The sequence below is a fragment of the Pagrus pagrus genome (genome assembly GCF_965226575.1).
Source record: "Pagrus pagrus genome assembly, chromosome: 3".
Classification (NCBI taxonomy): Eukaryota; Metazoa; Chordata; class Actinopteri; order Spariformes; family Sparidae; genus Pagrus; species Pagrus pagrus.
Genome location: NC_140187.1, coordinates 13333227 through 13352913, shown reverse-complemented (window position 1 = coordinate 13352913; position 19687 = coordinate 13333227). Strand labels below are relative to the sequence as shown.

Genomic DNA, 19687 nt, shown 5'->3' with positions numbered 1-19687 from the left:
AGCTATATTTTCCCTCAACTACAGCCAGTTAGCTTGTCAGGCTAATGCAACACATCGGCTACACTCTTCCAACTGTAAATCTTCCCACTGGGAATTGTCTGTACTTGCAAAACTCATAACATGGAGGGAAGTAAATGAGTGACGCAGTCAGAAAGAGGAAGGGAAAGAGACACATTCCTTTAAATAAATTACATTTGGACACGACCTGGTCAGCACCCAAACCTTTATACACTGTGTTAGGTAACAGAACTTGTTGGAGCCGAAATGATGTGTCAACTTGTGAAGAGCGACCAGAGAGGTGCTGTTCTTGATGCCAGGATGAAGCATCCTCATTAGAGAGCACCGTGACATGTTCGGTTAAGAAGGCAACCCCAGAAATGTCACTGAGCCGCTTATTAATGTCTTTAATAACTATCTCAGCTCATGATAAACTCTCATGTAATTTTAATCACTCCAAATTAGAGTGGGAAACATTTCCTGTTACATGAACTGCCATGGTAATGACGGGCATGTGGGAAACCCTGTCATCATGTTGCCAGGAAACCAGAGAGTTATCAGCCGGTAGTGTCGATCATCCTGTCCCCCGTCTCTTCAAACAGGGTGGGGCCTTCATTTCCGTTATATCACCTCTGCTGTCGCTGCTAATATCCTGCCTGAATCACCACGAGGTGAATGGCTCTCTTGATGTTGCGACGGCAGGAGGAAGTCAAGGCAAAAAAAAATGAACAAGAGCCCATGTAGAAGGAGGGAAGAGAAGCCAACACTGGAGAGGACGAGGAGAGGAGAGGAGAAGAGAGGGGGAGATATTTATAGCCGGCTCAGCTCAGCTCACAGTGCTGTCTTTAAGATGCTCTTTTTATTTCCACCACCAGCCCTCCTTCTCGCTTCCTCACTGTGCTGATACTCTCTCCCTCACTGTCAGCTTTCATGCAGCCTACACATGTGCCATTATTACCTGCTAATTGAGAGGATAGAAAAGCATTAAAGGTTATGTGAGAGCACAGTTAATGGACAGTGGGGCTCGGAGAAGGAAAGATATTATTCCTCATTTCTCTGGAGAACAGCTGCACTTCTGCTGCTAATATATAGAATTGTAAACCTTATTGTGACAGAAGTAATTATGCACCTATGATGAGAAGATCAATCAAAAGTGTAAATAGCCAATTTGCTATGGTCTGTGTGAGGACAATGTTTTAATCACTTGTCATGTTTAACTTTTTTTAGATATAATATAAATTAGACATAATGCGCTGATTATGGAGTTTTAGAAGGGGCTAGTGAGTTTAATTTGCTACTTTTGGACAGGGCCGGACTAGTTGTTTACCCTTGTCTACATTCTTTATGCGAAGCTGAGCTAGTCGACTTCTGTGCTGCAGCTTCTTATTTACCGGACATACATGAGCGTGGTATCAATCTAACCGCTTCCAAGAAAGCACATGAGAATATTTCCAAAAAAAAGTAGAAATATTCCTCTAAAATGTGCTGAAAATATGTTGTAACAGATTTGCATAAACAGGGTTAGATTGCAATCGAAGTGGTTGAGGCTGGTTTCATTTTTCAAGTTATTTCATGGTAAACAAGCGTGTTCCTTCTCTGCCGCACACAAAAAAACACTGTGGCGCAGACTACATGGAAGGGAAGTGGCAGAGTTTCAGGTTAGGCAATCGGATGTGTAACCGTCACAAAGCCACAATACAAACCCTTTGTGTGTCTGTGTGTGTGTATGTGTGTGTGTGTGACTATGTGTGTGTGTGTGTGTGTGTGAATGTAGGAGGAGATGAGGGGAAGTCTGAGCAAAACCAAAAAACTAAATGAAACAGTTTCTGCTTTCTTGTTGTTCCTTATCGTAATCTTTCTCAGAAAGGTTGGTTTGACTTCAAACAGAACAGACACAGCCCCCGTACAGCATTAAGTGATATAAGCAGTGTATAAACATTTAATAAATGGTTTATAACACACTGCAGTGTCGTTGTATTCATTATTTATTAGTATTTATTAACTTTTTTGTCGTTTTATTCCCTCTTACAGTTCTAATAATATAAAAATGTATTCATGAGAGAAGACACATTCTCACATTATAACACATTATACTCTACTGCTATAAACCTTTTATTTTTATTTTCATGTGCTACAAATGCTAAATAAGGAGACTTAAGCATTCCCTAGATGATTAACTAAGAAGATTAATACCATTCTCATGTCTTTCTGTTGATATAAATCTATAGCCAGCATTTATTTACTTATCTTAGCATGAAGGCTGGGAACACCCCCAAGTTTCTTCTGTCTCCAGTCTTTTTGGATGCTAGCAGCAGCTTCACACAGCCAGATATGTCAAACTGTTGCTTTAATATCATACAGAGCTGTTCAGGAGCTCTCTTTTCGGTCAACCATATTTGCCTGTGAACCCTCATTAGAAACTAGCAACTGTACGTCTACTGGTTGTGACCATTTTAACCAAAAAAGTGCTTTTTGAAATTTTTCTGTCATTTGAATAATTTCTTTATCCATGATTTTGTGCAGCAGAAGTAAACTACTCAAAATGAGTTACGGATATTGGGATATTGCATGGATATGCATGCATGCATATGCAATACAAGTCAAATGAAATGTGTCGCATTATTGTTGGGGACCAAAAATATTCACAAAACACAAAATAAAAATTCAGATATGTCACATAATAAACAATCAAGTGAAACACTAAAATATCCCAGTATGCCTAACCAATTTTGAGTAATGTATGTTAATCATCTTGTAACCCATCAGATTTATTTTTGGGGGTCCTGACTCTACTGCTTTATAGTACAATCAAATACTGTAAACTAGCATGTAAGCTGTCAATATGTTGATCAATATCTCAATCATATTTGCTTGTAACCCATAAAAACAAACCAGCGGCTGTTTGTGACCGATTCAATAACATTTGATTTATTATTCGATTTTTTCTGTGACATTAAAAATTATTTATTGACCTGAACCAGTAAAATTATCAAAATAATTCACAAGAATGAGGAAAGTATTAGGAAGAAAGTCTAAATGAATATAATTTTGTGTCTGTTTTCTCATCTCATAACCAATCAGATTTATCCTGTGACACTTTGTGGGGTCCTGACTCTGCTGCTTTACAGTACATTCAAATACTGTAAGCTACCATGTAAGCTGTCAACATGTTGATCAATATAATCACAAATTCTTCTGCATTCATTGTAATTTCCCATTGAAGTGATTTTAATGTAGTAAGAAATAAACAGGAAACACGTGTTAAAGAAAAAAATATTTCAATATTTATTTGCGGTATAAACATGTCTTGTGTTGTTTCCATATACTGTACAATACATAGGGTCGATCGTATTTCCTTCAGTAGACAGAAAGGTGAACCTGCCCTGGTTAACATGCCCCTTTGTTTTCACACACAGACAGATTGCATCTTTTTTTAAAAACTGTTTACAGCACAATACAAAACAGCTATTCAACGTGTGTTCGAAGCTGTAACACGATGCAAGATGCATTGTCAAAAAAATCCCTGAAAAAATCCTCACTGAGGTAACATTTTTAAAATCATTCACTTTTTCTTTCACTTTGTATTCAACGACCGCCACGTCTCTCTCTCTCTCTCCTCCGGAGGCTCCCGCTCATTCACGCCTTTCCCTCCCGAAACACATTCTCACCGAGATGTAGCTACAAGTTTAAGGACACAGAAACGGACCGTTCCCGTGATCTGGCAAATTTACAAACAGAGAAAAAGACTTGATTTCTCTTTCATTGTTACAAAGACACAAAAACACAAGAAAGCAGCTTGAAATCAACCATGTTCTTTTTAAATAGAAAAGCTCCGTACTGAAATATATTTCAATCCTAGGGTGCAAGTGATCAAGTCCTCGATGTTTTTCTTATTGTAAGTGGGGAAATGACTACAGACGAGGGAAGTCCATTCAAGCATGGTGGTATTATCTTCATCTCTGATGCTATAATAGGAGAGGAACTTTTGCATATAAATTCATAACATATATATACTTAGATATATATTCATATTGAAAGGCCACAGGAATAGCATAGAGCACGTTATATCAAAACAAGACAGAAAAAGACCTTGTAATTATTAAAGCCGGGTGGTGTAATCGTCTATTGTGAAACATAAATGGCATGCTGAACCACAGCTCTGGTTGTGTGAAACTGTATGTGTGTGTGTGTGTGTGTGCGTGTGTGTGTGTTAGAGAGGGCCTCATTCAGGTTGGTAACGCACATTTTGCACACCCCAGGTGAAATGTTACTTCAGTCCACAAGCCAAGATCGAGCTGTATCTTGTATAATCATATAGAATAGATATAGTACAAAAGAAGAAGATTTTAAAAATTTTGAGGTCTTGGATCTACAAAATACTGCAAAAAGGTGTTTTGATATATTGCAGAGTAACAAACAGGACCTCGCGTGACCCGTTACAGTAAAACGACAGCTCGCTGTCTGTTGTTACCGCGTTCTGATTCAAATAACAGATGAACAATTTCCTTTTTTACACAATGTTTTACTAAAGTGAGATACAAAGAGTATTGAACAGTCAGCATTAGAAACAAGTTAGAAAGATTATATAAGGCCAGCTAAAACCAACCCTGTTCAGATTCAACGGCTGTCCCCTCTGAAACCCAGTTCTTTGTTTCTGTATAGACCCCGTCCACATCAACGCTTTGAAAACTCATTTCTGTAGTTGGCAATGATTAATGGGCCTCACGCAAGAAACACATACAAACAGATTCGTGCCACAGGTGTCACGTTCTCCTTTTAGTTTGATTTGTGACGTTTCAACCAACTTCAGGTCTTTCTCAGTGCACCAACAAACCGGAGCAAGAGCTGACAGTTAGTAAAAACATCTGTGACTCCTGGTTTTGTGAACGTACAGGCGTCTTCTCAATTTTTTCACATTCACCAATTTATCTAAATGTCACTTGTGGTCCAGACATGTCGTAGGAGTCATGAGCAGATTGTCCTACTTTCTCCACGGGGGAAACCACGTGTTTTACTTTAAGAGCCTCCACACTGTAGAGCTAAACCTCCTCCTCCTCACCTGTAGCTAAATGGTTTTGCTCTTCGATGACCACCTCACCTTTAAAAATAATAATAAATAAACCTATTGTCAGTGCTAAATTTGTTACGTTTCCATCTGCTGATTCATTCAGGGTTTTTTTCTCTTTGGCTTTGTCCACACGACTACGGATATTTTCTTTTTTTCACCCAAATTGTGTTTGAGACTTTTTTAAACCCCTTCTAAAGTGCAGAATTTGTCTTAACTCACATAAAGCAGAGTTTTTGGGGAAATGATGATGTCATTAAACTAAAACTTTTGCAGGGACTACCCGTTTGTTTACTTTCGGTTAGCGCTGCTAGGTGTAATTTAAAGTTTTCAACATGTGAAGGTGGTTTTCTACGGTTTTGGATGATGGCTGTATCACATTTTTGGTCATTTTATTTAAATAGAATAAGCTCACTACGCATGTTGAGAATCATTTTTGTGTTCTTGTGTGTATGAAGATATTTTGTAAAACGAAGGTCGTCTTTGAAGAACGGAAGGAAAACAATTGAGAAAATTATCCGTATACGTGTGGATACGTTTGTGAATGAAACCTGCCCAGGAATTGAACAGCAGGTGGCCTTCTGTAGCAGTTATGGAGTTGATTATATTTGTGACCGTGACATTCATCAGGTTGAAAGACTTTTGTGCACTTACGAGCTGAAATGTTCTTGCGTGACACCCAAGCGTACCTACAGACGCTGCCAACAGTGCTGCGGTGTTGTTCCACTCAGAAGAGGAAACCCACATTAAACCGGTCTTTCTCGTTAAGGTGCTTTAGATGTGAACAGAGTCTCAGAAAACTCCTTAACCACATGCTGTTTACTGCTGTGTTCAGCAGCAACAGCATTTAAAAAAACGGTCCCCATCGTTCGTCTTCCCTCCTGGTAAAGCAACATCCAACCCGTGGTTATGTCTACTGTTAGAGAGCATACAGTACCACAACATGCTCAGGTATACAAAATAATCTGTTTACTATTAGCTCTATAATATATATATTTATATCAATTTGTGTTTAATATATCTTTCATTTAATATACCCAAGGCTTAAGGGTGAATCAACTCAGACAAACTTCTCTTTGACGAAATGGGTGATCCCTTTACAGAAAGACCTTCCTCCTGTTTCTCCGATGCAGTTAAGGGACGTGAAGCTATTTAAGTAGCTAAGTGCAGTCTGTAAACTGAGGCCAGTCCCAGTCCACATCATCATAATCCCAACACCGAGACCAGGTTACAATCATAGTCCCTCAAGTGAGAGTCTCTTTTTGGCAAATTTGTACCTGGGGATCAAAGCTAGGACGACAGATCAACTAACAACTTCCTCTTAGGCGAAAAGGAGTCAGGTAATGCAAGCGTGTTGAGGCACTTTCGCGCCCAAAGGTTGCTAAGAAGAGCTGGCCAAAAAGTTGCTTGGAAATGTCACCACTGCCCTTATCATCCCCCGACGCCGACCCTGACCCCTTGCTCAGCTCTCTGCCTCAAATTACAAAAGTCAAAGCCGTTAGATGCTGTGATGAAAAAACCAAAAGGAAGTTGAGAGTTTCTGACTGAAACGACCAAAATAATTCAAACAGCTGCTCGAAACAACTGGCGTTTCTTGTTAGGCAACATGATGAACAGTCATATGGGGAAGGAAGTAAGAACTGGGAACTTGCACTTGAGAGCAGTTGGCTAAATGTCAAATCTACCCAACCACGATTCAACTGATGATTCCTAACCCCATGCCCTCGTCCCAACCCCTGAACCTCGTCCTTCGCTCGGGGGCCCAGCTCCTGCTCCCTCCCCACTCCGCCGTGCAGCTGTTGGGACTCGTCGCAGCCTGGGACTGGCCTCTCCTCTCCGCTCCTCCTCTCTGAATGTCTCTTTATCTGCCTGCTTCCAAGCACTGGCTCCAAGTGCCAACAAGTCAATGGCTACACCACTGTGCAAACTGCATTAGGTCATTGCGAACCTAAAGAAAAACGAAACTTAAAAAAAAAAAAAAAAGACAACTAGGAATCTCACCATGTTCCTCTTTGTTGGCGCCGCCACACCAGTCCCACCTTCTTTAGTTTTACATTCTCTTAAGCCATTATTGGATTGGATAGATAAGATTTCTATGCGTATATATTTATATAAGGTATAGATTTGTGCGTAAATGTACACAAAAATATACAAAAATGCATATAGACATACTGAATTTGTTAAGGACTGCCCATACATTTTCTTCTATGTACGTTAACATACATACAGTACATACAGTACAAACATACATACTTTGTTTGTGTGTGTGTGTGTGTGTGTGTGTGTGTGTGTGTGTGTGTGTGTGTGTGTTAATTCCTTGGTTTATAAAACTCTACATTCAGTAGAGCGAGATTTCCTACAAGCAAATCCCAGATTCTCCACTTGGCACCAGTCAACTCAGCTCAGAGAGCCGGGACAGAAAGTCGGAGACGACGTCTCATAAATTGAGTGCTGTAGATTTTTCCTATCTTTGTATGAAGCTGTCTGACCCGCTGCCGCTCAGTTTCTCAGTCAGATAAGTCTCCTCGGTTCTTCGTTAGCAAGACGGGGGCTCTTTGCCTCGATTTCAATCAACTCCAAAGGAGGACGCCATCGCAAAAAAAGCCCGTCTGTCAGTTCCCCCTCTGGGTTAAAAAACTCTCTCTTCCCCCTTTTTAACGTGGCATCTGTGACCTCTCCTGCCCCTCCGACGCTGCTCCGTGGCCAGGATCTCATACGACGAGCCACCGGGAGGCTAAAACATTCACTAAAACTGGCTGCTTCCCTCCAGTGCAGCCACTTGTTAATGACACCACCGTGACACCCCAGAGAAGGGAAAGTTCACCGTCTGATTTTCATGTGGACTCCAGCGTGTCCAGCTGAAACACGTTGTGATTGGTCGGGGTGGTGAAGAAGAGCTGGTCGTGTGTCGGGGAGGTCGAGCGGTTGTCACAGGGGCTGTTGAGGCCCAGCGTCCGCTCAAAGTCCAGGAGCTGGCCCATGAAGTTGAAGTTCGGGGAGATGTTGGACTTTTTCCGCTTGACGAAGTCGTACGCGTCGTTGAGCGACAGGTTGAGCTTCTGCATCAGATAGGCCACCGTGACGGTCACCGAGCGGCTGATCCCGGCCAGACAGTGCACGAGAATGCCGCACTTTTTGGAGCGGGCCTCATCTGAGGAGGAAGTATGGGGGGGAAAGAAGAGAGCAGGGGAAAAGATGAGGATAAGATTACTGTTAAAACTTGTGTTTCAGTCACACACCTTCAGATGATCAACAAACAAACACTAATCATGTTTTACTGTCAATTCTTCTAATTGTTTGTATGCTACATGTTTGCTTTAATTTGATTTTAATAGCTGCAGTATATCTTTTGAACATATTGTAATTTAATATGCCAACAACTGACAGGGATCCTAATAAATAATTAACAATATTTACACAATATAAATAGTAATCACAATATGATTAATATGCTAGATCACATTAATATATAGTAGACAATATATTCAAAGGCTCTGCAGTCCTTTTTTTTCAAGCTTGATACTATGAGCGATGGGTTCGTGCATGAACACACAGTTTTCTGCCAAAGTTTGGACAGTTTTGGTTTCACACGACATATTTTTGCATCTCTTTTTCTCTCAGCGGTTTGAAGTTGGCAGAGCTCAGTTGGAAGAGATCGCTCTTTGATCAGAGTTGAGAGTTTTTTTTAAGTGTGAAATAACATCTAAAAATGTTTCTAATGTTAAATCTGACTGTCGCTGATTCAGTCGTGACTATTTAATGATTACGGCAAAGCAAATTTTCAGAGACTTTAGAACAACAGATTATTTTTCTTCACATGAGACTAAATTCTTCATGTGTAAAAGACATTTATGACTCAATCAGTAACAAGTTTCATTAGTATTTAATTACAACTAAATTAGAATAATTAAAGCAACTTTTTCACCCTTAAATAACAGCTTCAAAATCATTGTGATGGTACAGTGTCTTGTAACAGGGTAAATGGTGTCTCTGTCTCAGCCACTCTGCCCCCATCACTTGTTTCTTCACTATGTAACCTCAGTGAGAGGATCACAGCGTTACATACATGGCAACTTCAACACAACACTGTTACGTAATGAGTTTTGTTTGTAGTTAGCACCTACGTTACATCTGACAAACTGTTACAGACCTGGGATTTGTATTTGCGACAGTAGTGTTGCACTTAGAAAATATGTGGGGCGCCAAATCGCAATTATCTTTAGTTTAACGATTAATCTAGTAGGTGCTGGGTCTGTAAAATGTAAAAAAAAACTGTGAAAAATGCTCATCACAATTTTCCCGGAGCCCAACTTAACGTTTTCAAATTTCTTCTTTTGTCCAATCAATAGTTTAAAACCCAAAGACCCTTGATTTTATATTATAAATGACAAAGAAAAGCCACAAATCCTTACATTTAAGGAGCTGGATCTAGCAAATGTTTGACATTTTTGCTTGAATAAAGACTTTAAACGATTACAAGATTATCAAAATCGACTATTCCTTTGATCGACTAGTTGCTGCAGCTCTACAATTCACAGAAGTAACGCGTCGTTACACGAGAGCTGAGATTTAGATCTTCCTCTCCAAGTATTTCATGTCATATTTTGAAAATCCGGAGTGACCCTTCTCAATGACAGCAGAAAGTCATGTTTCATTCTGCTTTCTAGCTCTCGGTCCGTCGAAAAACATGAATAAAAAAAAAAACATCTTACATTATTAACAGGCTACATCCATCCACCTTCTATCAGTTTCGAGCCCTTGCACTTGCATCACTACAGGCCATTAGAGCGAGAGTTAAGTGCTTCTGTCCTTTCTTCTCTCTCTCATCCTCTCCTTTATCTCTCTCTCTCTGACTCTCCTCACTCTCCCTCAGCCGGCCTCTCTTGTTGTAGGATTGGGGTCAGTTGGCTCACGAGCTCAGACTGCCAAGCGCATGCCAAATTAAATTTATATTTGATGTGTGCTCACTTTTACACACACAAAAAAAATCCTCATCTGGAGACCAAAACCCAACGATACGGGCCTCAGACGTCAAATAAGTAACCTGTGGTTAATCTGTTCTGATCTGATCGTGCAGTATTACATCACTTTATTTGCGCTTTACACGCGAGAATCGAAACCACTTCTCAGATCACATCCCCGTCTCTGCATTCTTGAAAAACATCAAAAAATCATCAATCGATAATTTGAGTTATTTAAGGAATCTGCAGCGTACAACAGCAGAGCAGCGCACGGTCACATCTCGCTCTCCTCTCAGCGTGAGCTTCACCCATAATTAGCTGCCGTTTAACATCAGCGTGACCCAAATCTGCCACGACCTCTGTGCTCTGGCATATGTCACACTTCCTCCCACCTAAGCAGAGGCATTAGTCGAGAAAGGAGAGACAGATGTGAGGGGGTCTGGACAATCTAAGACGAACTCATTGACTCATCAGAGAGGGAATTTACTCATTCTCTGGGAATTCAGTCAGAAGGAATGACGGGAATGATGGGAAATACTGAAAATGTGGAACGAGATGATGGGGAGGGGGGGGCAGTTAAAATTCTTGCGGCTTCAGTATGACCCCACAGTGAAAGAATCCTCGGCCATGTTTTATTCAAGACTTTGCTTTATAGTTTGTGGTATTCATATTTAACCAGAAGCAGTAAAACACAGGCTGTCTACGTGCAGCTGGCAGGAGCAGTTTTAAACACAAGGTACATTTAATTCTGTTTTAACACGATTTTTATACGAAGATCTTTACATGATTTTATACCAGTGCTGAAGTCAGTTGGAGATTCTCATAGTTTTACTGTTTTCTCTGATTTATTTCATTACTAAATGAAAATGTTCAGAGATTGAACAAAAAAAAGTTACTTGAAGTAGAGCTGCAATGATCAATTGATTAGCTACCAACTATTAAATTAATCACCAACAATATTGAGAATCTGTTCTGCTTTCTTTGCTCCTATAAGACAGCAAACGAAAATATCTTTGGGTTGTGGACAAAACAAGACATTTTTCACCATCGTTCCAACATTTTACAGACCAAACTACTTTTCGGTTACAGAAAATAGTAATCAAGAGATTTGTCAACAATGAAAATAATTGTTAGTTGCAGCCCTAATATGTATTTATAGTATAAATAACAACCAGTCCTCATTATAACCAGAGCAGAAACATCAAAATATCTACAAAGTTCTGACGATGGATTCATTGTGTATTTTTTTTTAATTAAGCAAAACATATTTGATGCTACAGACTCCTCAATTCATATGAAGATATCAACATTTCTCCATTCCCCAGCGAGGGGTTGCAAGATACATATTATGGGTCTACACAAATGTATGCCTGTTTTTTAGACGACACTCTATCCTCTTTACATTTCTCTTTACTAGAACAAACCATTTATTGATTCATTAAAAATGAATCCAGATGAATCTAATGAAAGTGATTGTTTACTTGCAGCTTTAAAAGGTACATACTGTAGAGCTGGAGCGATTAGTTGATTAAACGATCTTTTCATGATCATTTAATCATTTTTAAAGCAAATATACCAAATATTTGATGGATTCGGCTTCTTGAATGTGCAGATTTTCTTCTTTTCTTAGTCATGAATGAAAGTAAACTGATTTTTTTGTTTTAGACTGTGAGTCAACTGGAAGCCATCCCCTTTTTGTAACTTTATTAACTGGCACTTTATGTAACCAAGAAAATTATGAGCAGATTAATCGATAAGTGAAAGAATTGTTAGCTACGCTGCTGTCACTAAATAGATCCAAAGCAACACAACATAGCACACAGACAGACACAGACACAATCTGAGCTCTCTCCGCCTCTACTTACCGATGAATGAAATGGCCTCGGGGAAAAACTGCGAGAGGTTCTGGCTCCAGTGATCGGAGATGGGGATCTGTTTGTACTTGAAATCCCCTTCATGTTCGAACATGTTGGGCAGGTTGGGCGTCACGTTGAGGATGTACTTGATATTGTACTTGCTGAGCACATCCAGGTTGGTGGAGTCTTTGGCACAGCCCAGGTAAAGGTACGGCAGGATCTGGACGGGAAACGCTGGCTGGTTGTTGGGGAGCGGGCTGCCCTCGGATTCTGTGGCGCTGCCCGGCTCGCGGTCAGATTCCCCGTCCGAGCAGTCGGAGCTGATGCGCAGTCCTCCCAGGCCGAGGACGGAGGCTGGTGGGGAGCTGCTGGGACAGGAGCAGTCCAGATTGGTCTCGCAGTGCTCGGGGTACTCCGACTGGAACTTGTTGAAGCCCCCTGGAGGACGAGGAAGAAACCAGAACAGGGTTCATTTCAGAATAAAGCCGAGACAATCATTTTACTGGGTGGTGCAGAGAGTGTGAGGGATGCAGGTTCTGTAAGGCAAAATGTGAAGTTCAGTGTCTACAAAATGGCAGCTGGATGTCAAGACCGAAGGGATCAAGAGTTAGTTTATAAACCTGAATGAACAAGAGCTGCAACGATTACTCAATTACTTGTCAACTATTAAATTCATCACCAACTACTCTGATAATCGATTCATCAGAATAAAGGCTTCTCTGATTCCAGCTTCTTCAAAGTAAATATTTTCTTGTTCCTTTACTCCTCTATGACAATAATCTGAATATTTTTGGGTTGTCACAGAAGAAGATATTGGAGGATGTCATCGTGAGCTTTGAGACACACTGATGGATATTTTTGACCATTGAAACGATGAATAAATACTAGAGCCCGACTGATACTCGATTATTGGCACGGATGCCGATGACAAAGATATGTAGGCCTAATGAAAGCAGGATATCTGACAGTTAACTGATGTTTACAAAAATCTTTATAATTGCTTAATAAATGGTTTAGAAAGCATTTCATTGTTTGTCAACAGTGAAAAAACTAACTTAAGTTTAACTAACTACACATTTACCATTTATTAATGATGGTTTCCTAAACCTGTTGGATTTTTGAACAGGTGTGAATAAATTAGAAGAAAAGAAGAAGAAAAATAACCAGATAAATAAAGTTTAACACGTTTGTTTGTTTGTTTTGCTGTCATGTCTACGAGGACATAAGGTACACACTTTTGACCGAGACAGAACATCTTGTTTAAGTCAGAGCTGTGATATAACCTGCGATTTTGTAATAAAATGAAATATACTGACATTTTTGATCGGTGTCAATGTACTTTCGGTGTTTTTAAACCCATGAGGGTCGGACATTTTGTGTGTACGATATGAAATTAATTAAATCAAACAGTACACATTACACCACAGTGACTTAACTTTCTAATAACAGTATATGCTGCACAGCGGCCCGTCACTTCCAATACGTATTTTATTCACACTATAGTCAAAGGTGCAGTTTGTAGTTTTGGGGAAGAAATTTTAATTAAGATCTTCATTAACTGATTTTTTATTTTTTTTTATTTTTTTATTTTATGCCTAAACAAACTAACTAAACATCCTCTCTTTGTTTTCATGACTAACTTTCATACTGCTTTACTTTACGTTTATATGTGGCGGACCCTGCCACCTTTTTAGCTTCAAACAGTGTTTTCCTCTGAGAACATCTTGTTTATTCACTTATGAAAAAAATGTACATTTCTGGGTTTCTATTATCACCTCATTAATATTATAAACATTGAAATTCTTAGTTTGAATTTTCTCTGCAAAACTACACAGTGCCCCTTTAACTAACATAAAGACAAATAATGTCATGTCTGTAATCATATGGGCTTGTAACTGAATAAAAAAAAGATTTTTTAATGAAATTCAGTTATTAATATGCCACTACATCACATACAGATGTGGCAGATAACAGGAGAATATGGTGATATGCTGAAAAAGGCAGACATGCAGCTGGACAGATGTGCTCCATTGAGAAAAGCTGAGCCCTGAGGAGGATCAGCAGCAGCAGCAGCAGCAGCAGCAGGAGGACACTGAGCTCCACAACACTCACTACTCAGCTCAGTGGACTTTTTGTGAATGGCAGCTCTGCTTGTGACTCCACTGCAAACATTTTTCTCTGATCACCTCTGATTACCAACACATCCACATCTCCTAACACTCTCTATCTATCCCTGTTTTTAATCCCATAATCTACTTTACTGTTGGGGGGGATTATTCGCAGTGGGTCGTCGTCTCCTCGTTTCTCTTTTCATTCATGAAAAAAAAAAGAAGAAGAAAAAAAAAAAAGAAAAAAAGAAAAAACGCCAGTCTTTTTCGAAAGGAGCACAACATGGCGGGGCCATTTCTGCAGCATTTAATTGAAAACATATTTAAGCCAGCTCTGTGTGTCTGCAGAGACACATGGACGCTGCTTCGCGTCTCTTTTGATTGGCTCGTGATTAAAGCGAGTCTGTCCTGATTGAAAAAAAAAATTAAAATCCAGACGATCATTTATGTCGGAAGTGTTCCTGTCAAAGTTCATTATGACTTCACAGCGAGTGTAGCTGCATGTTAGATTATATCTATTATAAAAAAATAACATAAAAACTGTGGTTAAGATGATATTCCTGACAATTAACATGCGTCCTTATGAGAAATAATAAAAAAACAAAGTTTAGTGTGCAGGCAGATGATGACAGCTGGATTTTTAGGGAAGCACCGCCACAATATGACAATTAATAACCTGTAATAACGTTTTATAGTTATTACTGCTAAAACTAATGGTTTGTCTAGAGTTAAGACGTGTTTTTTTTATTTATTCATTTATTTTTTATTTAAATCATCCCCACCAAAGCGCCCAAATCTCACGCGTTTTGTTCCGGACGAGCCAAAGAGACAAAATAATACAACAAATGTGTCTTATAATTAAACGATCCGGGCACAGAAAGGCGCAAGGTGTGACATATTGCTGATTGTCATTAAACTTATTAAATCAAAGTGAAATTAAACATCTCCAGCTGGAGTTCAAAACCACAGAGTCAGCGTGAGTTTTTATGAATTAAAAACGGGGACTGTAACACACACACACACACATCCAGTGTCTGCTCTTACCCTCCAGATAGAAAGCCTTGCACCCGTCGTCCCGCAGCTTCTGCAGGAGCAGCCCCAGCACGGAGCTCCCCAGCCCGGACTCCTGCCGCTCCGGAGCCGCCTCGTCGTACAGAACCACCACGTCCGTCTTGCAGCGCTTCACGAATTTCTCCTTGTCCTCGTTGTTGGGGATGATGGAGCGGATGGGGAGGTTGCCCTTCTTCAGCCTCCGGAGCATGAGGCCCGGGATGGCCAGGTTGATGGCCGACTCGATGTGCGAGGACTCGTACAGCTCATGGGGTCTGCAGTCCAGCAGCAGCAGAGAGCTGGCCCCGGACTCCAGCTCCTCCTGCAGCCACTCCACGCTCTTACTCGACATCATCATAATAGTCACGATCACAGAGCCTCTCCACAGATGATTAATTTTCATCAGGGAAACGTTAATCCGCCTGCCCCCTGCTGTGACATGAAAAACAACACAACGGAATATCTGGAGAGGAGGAGAGGAAAAATCACGGCGCTGCTAAACTTCCCTTCCCGCGGCCACCGCCACCACCACCACCACCGCCGCCGCCGCCGCTGCTCCTCCTGCTGCTGCTCCTGCTGCTGCTGCTCCTGCTGCGGGCGCGCACACACACGCACCCAACACACACTTCCCCACACGCACCCACATCCAACAAGCACGCACCGATGCCCCTCTAGCCGGAGCAGGAAACTTGAACATGCAGAGGTTTCTTTCCCTCCTTCCTTCAGTCCGATAGAAGTGGAGGTTTCATTCCAGCCCATCGACGTCCATTCGGCGATGCCCTGCTCCAACTTTGACGCGTCCGCAGACCGACGAAACGGCCCAGAGGAGGCTCGTTAGTGTCTCGGGATGCGAGGTTCGGATGAGTCGCCGTCGCTAAAGCCCATGATTATTGTTAGTGTTTGACATGCTGGCCCGTGGAGCGCCTCTGGTTTGTCATTTCCACTGGATGCGTTAAAGAGGCTCTGCGGGCTTGTCATTGAGAAGAGGGAGGAGCGCGCAGATTTAAAGGCGCAGAGCTGCTGCTCGACGCTTTTCATGACATTCATAACCATTCATTGATAGTCTGGACAGTGTAGTCGAACTTTGAATGACACGTTTGACTTAGTGAATCTCTCTTGACTTTTATTTACACGTTTATAAAGTGGCTTTTTCTTGTTTTTTATGAGTAAAGTTGCAGATTTTCATTGTGAACCATGAGACTGAAGCTTCATTCTTGAACATTTTGTCTGATATTTTTCATTAATCTGTTAAGCCTGAGCGGAGCCCAGTTGGACTTACATGGTAACATATAAGTGAGATATATAGTTTGGTACCTGCGACATGTTAAATGGCACAGATGCACCACAAAACGTGCCAAAATGTCTCTAAATGTCACATTTGGAGGTTCTGCCTGAGTAATCTGTACTTAAACCTCTCTAATTTTGCTTTTATTAGCATAAAAGTTGGCAGAGTTGATGATAATAGACCATGTAGTTGCAGAGATACATTCTGTTACATATGGGCGTGTGATTTTTGAGCAGAGACCCAAAATAAAGGCTGGTTCTCAACAGGTGATAAAAATATTATGTTTTTTATTAATAGTTTCATCTGACCAATGTTTCGCATCAGAAAAACAAACATGTTATGTCCTCTTTCAGCCTATAAATGGACCTTGGGTTGAGATTGTTTTCACTACATCCACAACATGTCCTTAAAGGTGCAATATGTAAGAATTGGCTATCTTTCACATTCGTACACCAAACAAATAGGGGGCAGCACATACGTATTTGACACAGCGTCAAAACTGTTATTAGTTCACGTTCTGTTGATAAGTTTAGCTCATTTTTGAAAGTTTAAAGCTAAAATTCTTATTCTTGTTCACATTGCACCTTTAAAGCTCTCAGAAAAATAGAGATTTGAACATTTGTGTGGTTTGAAAGGTCCAGAATAGCTACTAGATGACACCATGCGGTGAGATGACAACATGGGACACTCCTGGATGATGTAACAAGCCCCTAGGTTTATGCAATAAAGCGGTGTAGTAATGAGTCCTAAAATACGGAAATCAATTCACAGTTTTGCACTTTCGGTTCCCTCGTCTCAAAGTCAATGGGTTCATTGAATGTATTTTTGATTAGATGTGTGAAATAAGGTCTTGAGGCTTAAAATATTTGCAATGTTTTGTTCTACAACGTAAAAAACACCATTAAATGTCCTACAATTTAATTATTAAGCCGTAACGTGTCTTAAAAGTGACTAAATGAGACTACAGAAGTTGTCACGGATGTTAAACACCATCACAAAAGTGGTGTTCATCTGTGGAGATTACCTTGCTGAACAAAACGTGTACTTATCATAAACTTGTGTCTGCCACAGAGATTATTTTCAGCGATATTCAAAAATACCCATCAGCTTTCTGTCAGGGATCCAGAGCCATGCCAACTTCCTTGGTCACCTACAAAAATACGTCATCCCTACAGCACACTATAACCACCAGTTTCGATGATTATAATTTTCTTTCTGGGTAAAAAATGTTTCCACCGTCATTTTCACACGGTGGACGCTTTAATGACTACAATCTGAGCCTCGCTCACTGTTGCCATGGAGAAGAAGAGACATCTAAAACCGACTCGCCCCTTGTGTTACCAACCTAGTGTCATGGTTGTGTTGGTGTTGTCGTCAATGAGTGGAGGATCACACCTGCTCTCCCTCTTCATTGGGCCTTGGTGATTTTATAAGCGCAGCGTAAACTAACAACAGGGCCAGTGAACCAAGCAGCTATAGTGTGCTGTGTGAGCTTGAACCGTGACCGGTAAGGTGATTTCCTTTTATCAATTAGTGCACCAACATTTAGCGCGTGAGCTGCTCTGAGTTTTGTTACGTCAGTTGTCTTTTTCTTCCTTTGAAGGATGAAAAGATCTTCCTTTTGAAGACGCTAATTACTTTTATGTTTCATTTGTAAATAAAACTTTTGTGTTTAAACTCGTTTCTCTTTCTTCTTTTACTCCCGGTATTATTTGACTATGTCCCTCCCCTCATCCCCTGGCTTTACAGGGATGTAACACTTTGTTATGTATTTTGTTGAGTTGTGTACTTACATTATCACAATTGTTTCTGACAATGTTCAGAACCAGAGGAATCCACAAGTTTACTAAAGGTAACGGCGTTATATGGTCCCATCGCTATAACTTACCACACAGATTGAGCAAGGGAGTCATGTGACGTGAATAGTTGTCCAGCAACATTTGTGCATATGTCACGTCAAAGTGATTTTCATCAGTTTGTCTAATGGTGTGTTTGCAGGAGTGTTTTACTGCCTTAAACAGCCAGATCACTTTGCTGTACAATAGCCGTAAGATAGCAAACAAGGACACACAGAGGGTGTGTACCTGTGTTTGCCTTCAGGTCAATCACTGAACTCAGCACTCACCAGAGACTCTAGTTCTTTAACTTCTTTCCCCCGCTCCTGTCTGTAATGTGACGTTCATGTAGTAAAGTACATTTCTCCTCCAGCACCAGCCAGCAGTCAACATTACAGAAGATGAACGCTTGACGATGGAGCAATCAAAGAAAGACTTCCGTCCGTGGATCACTGCTGCAGTCAGGTTGATATACAGGAGCGAAGACAAATCCACTGTTTAATCCCTGAAGTTTAAGAGTGATCTCTGAGCTCGTTGGTAAACGGCTCAGAATCAGAGTTGAATCCAATGTGACTCTGAGTGTTTATTCCTGAATTGGCTGTGTTGTAACGACTTACAAGAGGACAGATGTGTAACTCTGTATTATTATGGTCCTCGTGCACAAGAAATGGTTCATTTTCCACTGATCTTCTTCACACTTATACTCAATCACCATTAGTGTAACACTCGCTTCATTCACTCACCCACACCTCCACACATTAGCTTCAATTACTGGACATGTTCTTATCTGAAAATTGGCTCTTGGCTGCTAACTACACTCATCAAGTGACAAAATCGTTTCAGTCTTCTTGACCCATTTTCAAAATGTGACACGGCTGCTGCAGCACATTGTGTGTTAATAAAAAGTTTTGTAGATTTTAACCAAACTTTGTTTCAAAATCCGAGCTGTTTGAAAGGAAATCATAAAATAATTAGAATTGTACATTTCAGGAAAAGACAAAAATGTGATGCACTGTATCCATGTGAAATTCAAAAAGCAATAGAGGTTTTCTTAGTAAAGCACCTTGCTTGCTCAAAATGAAAGATTTTTTTGAAGCCTCTGATGCTCACATATCAACAAAGTGCACATGGAGCAAAAGAAATAACACGCAGATAGAAAATGTGTTTCCTCCCCAGGCAGCATTCAGCTCTTTGTTGGCACTTTCTGTTGATGCAAGCACTACAAAATGATTCCCTCATCACAGCTGGAACTAACAATTAATGTCGACACTGACTGTTTAGCAAGACAAATGTTTGATAAGACGACATCAGACTTAGTTAGGCCACCTTCTGTCCAAGGCTTGGTACAGCTGAAATTATTAATGTTTAAGCATGTCTTGATTAGCTTTTAATAAATGATATAACAGATAACAATCTTCACCTTTCTGTTAAGTTGAAAAGTAAAAACTGTTCCCTGTCATTGATTTGAACAGGTTCATTTTTTAAAATCATAATTCATTGTCTGACTTTTTATTCATTTTTGTTCTCAGT

General features: G+C 40.4%; 1 protein-coding gene across 1 annotated transcript; it reads right to left on the bottom strand.

Annotated features, from left to right (window-relative positions):
* Positions 1 to 3258: 3258 nt before the first annotated feature.
* dusp7 (dual specificity phosphatase 7) lies at positions 3259 to 17877 on the bottom strand. Its single transcript, XM_084348930.1, has 3 exons — positions 15032 to 17877; positions 11889 to 12317; positions 3259 to 8213 (listed from the first exon to the last, which is right to left on the bottom strand). The coding sequence occupies exons 1-3, from the start codon at positions 15438 to 15440 to the stop codon at positions 7897 to 7899; spliced, it is 1155 nt and encodes a 384-aa protein (XP_084205056.1). The 5' UTR covers positions 15441 to 17877; the 3' UTR covers positions 3259 to 7896.
* Positions 17878 to 19687: the final 1810 nt, after the last annotated feature.

Bases quoted from the DNA above. Each gene is read 5' to 3' on its own strand.
- dusp7 (XM_084348930.1), bottom strand. From the start codon at position 15,440: ATGAAAATTAATCATCTGTGGAGAGGCTCTGTGATCGTGACTATTATG. The intron at 12,318-15,031 runs GTAAGAGCAGAC...CTCGTCCTCCAG, and splicing joins CAAGGCTTTCTATCTGGAGG to GGGGCTTCAACAAGTTCCAG. The intron at 8,214-11,888 runs GTAAGTAGAGGC...CTTCCTCCTCAG, and splicing joins CGAGGCCATTTCATTCATCG to ATGAGGCCCGCTCCAAAAAG.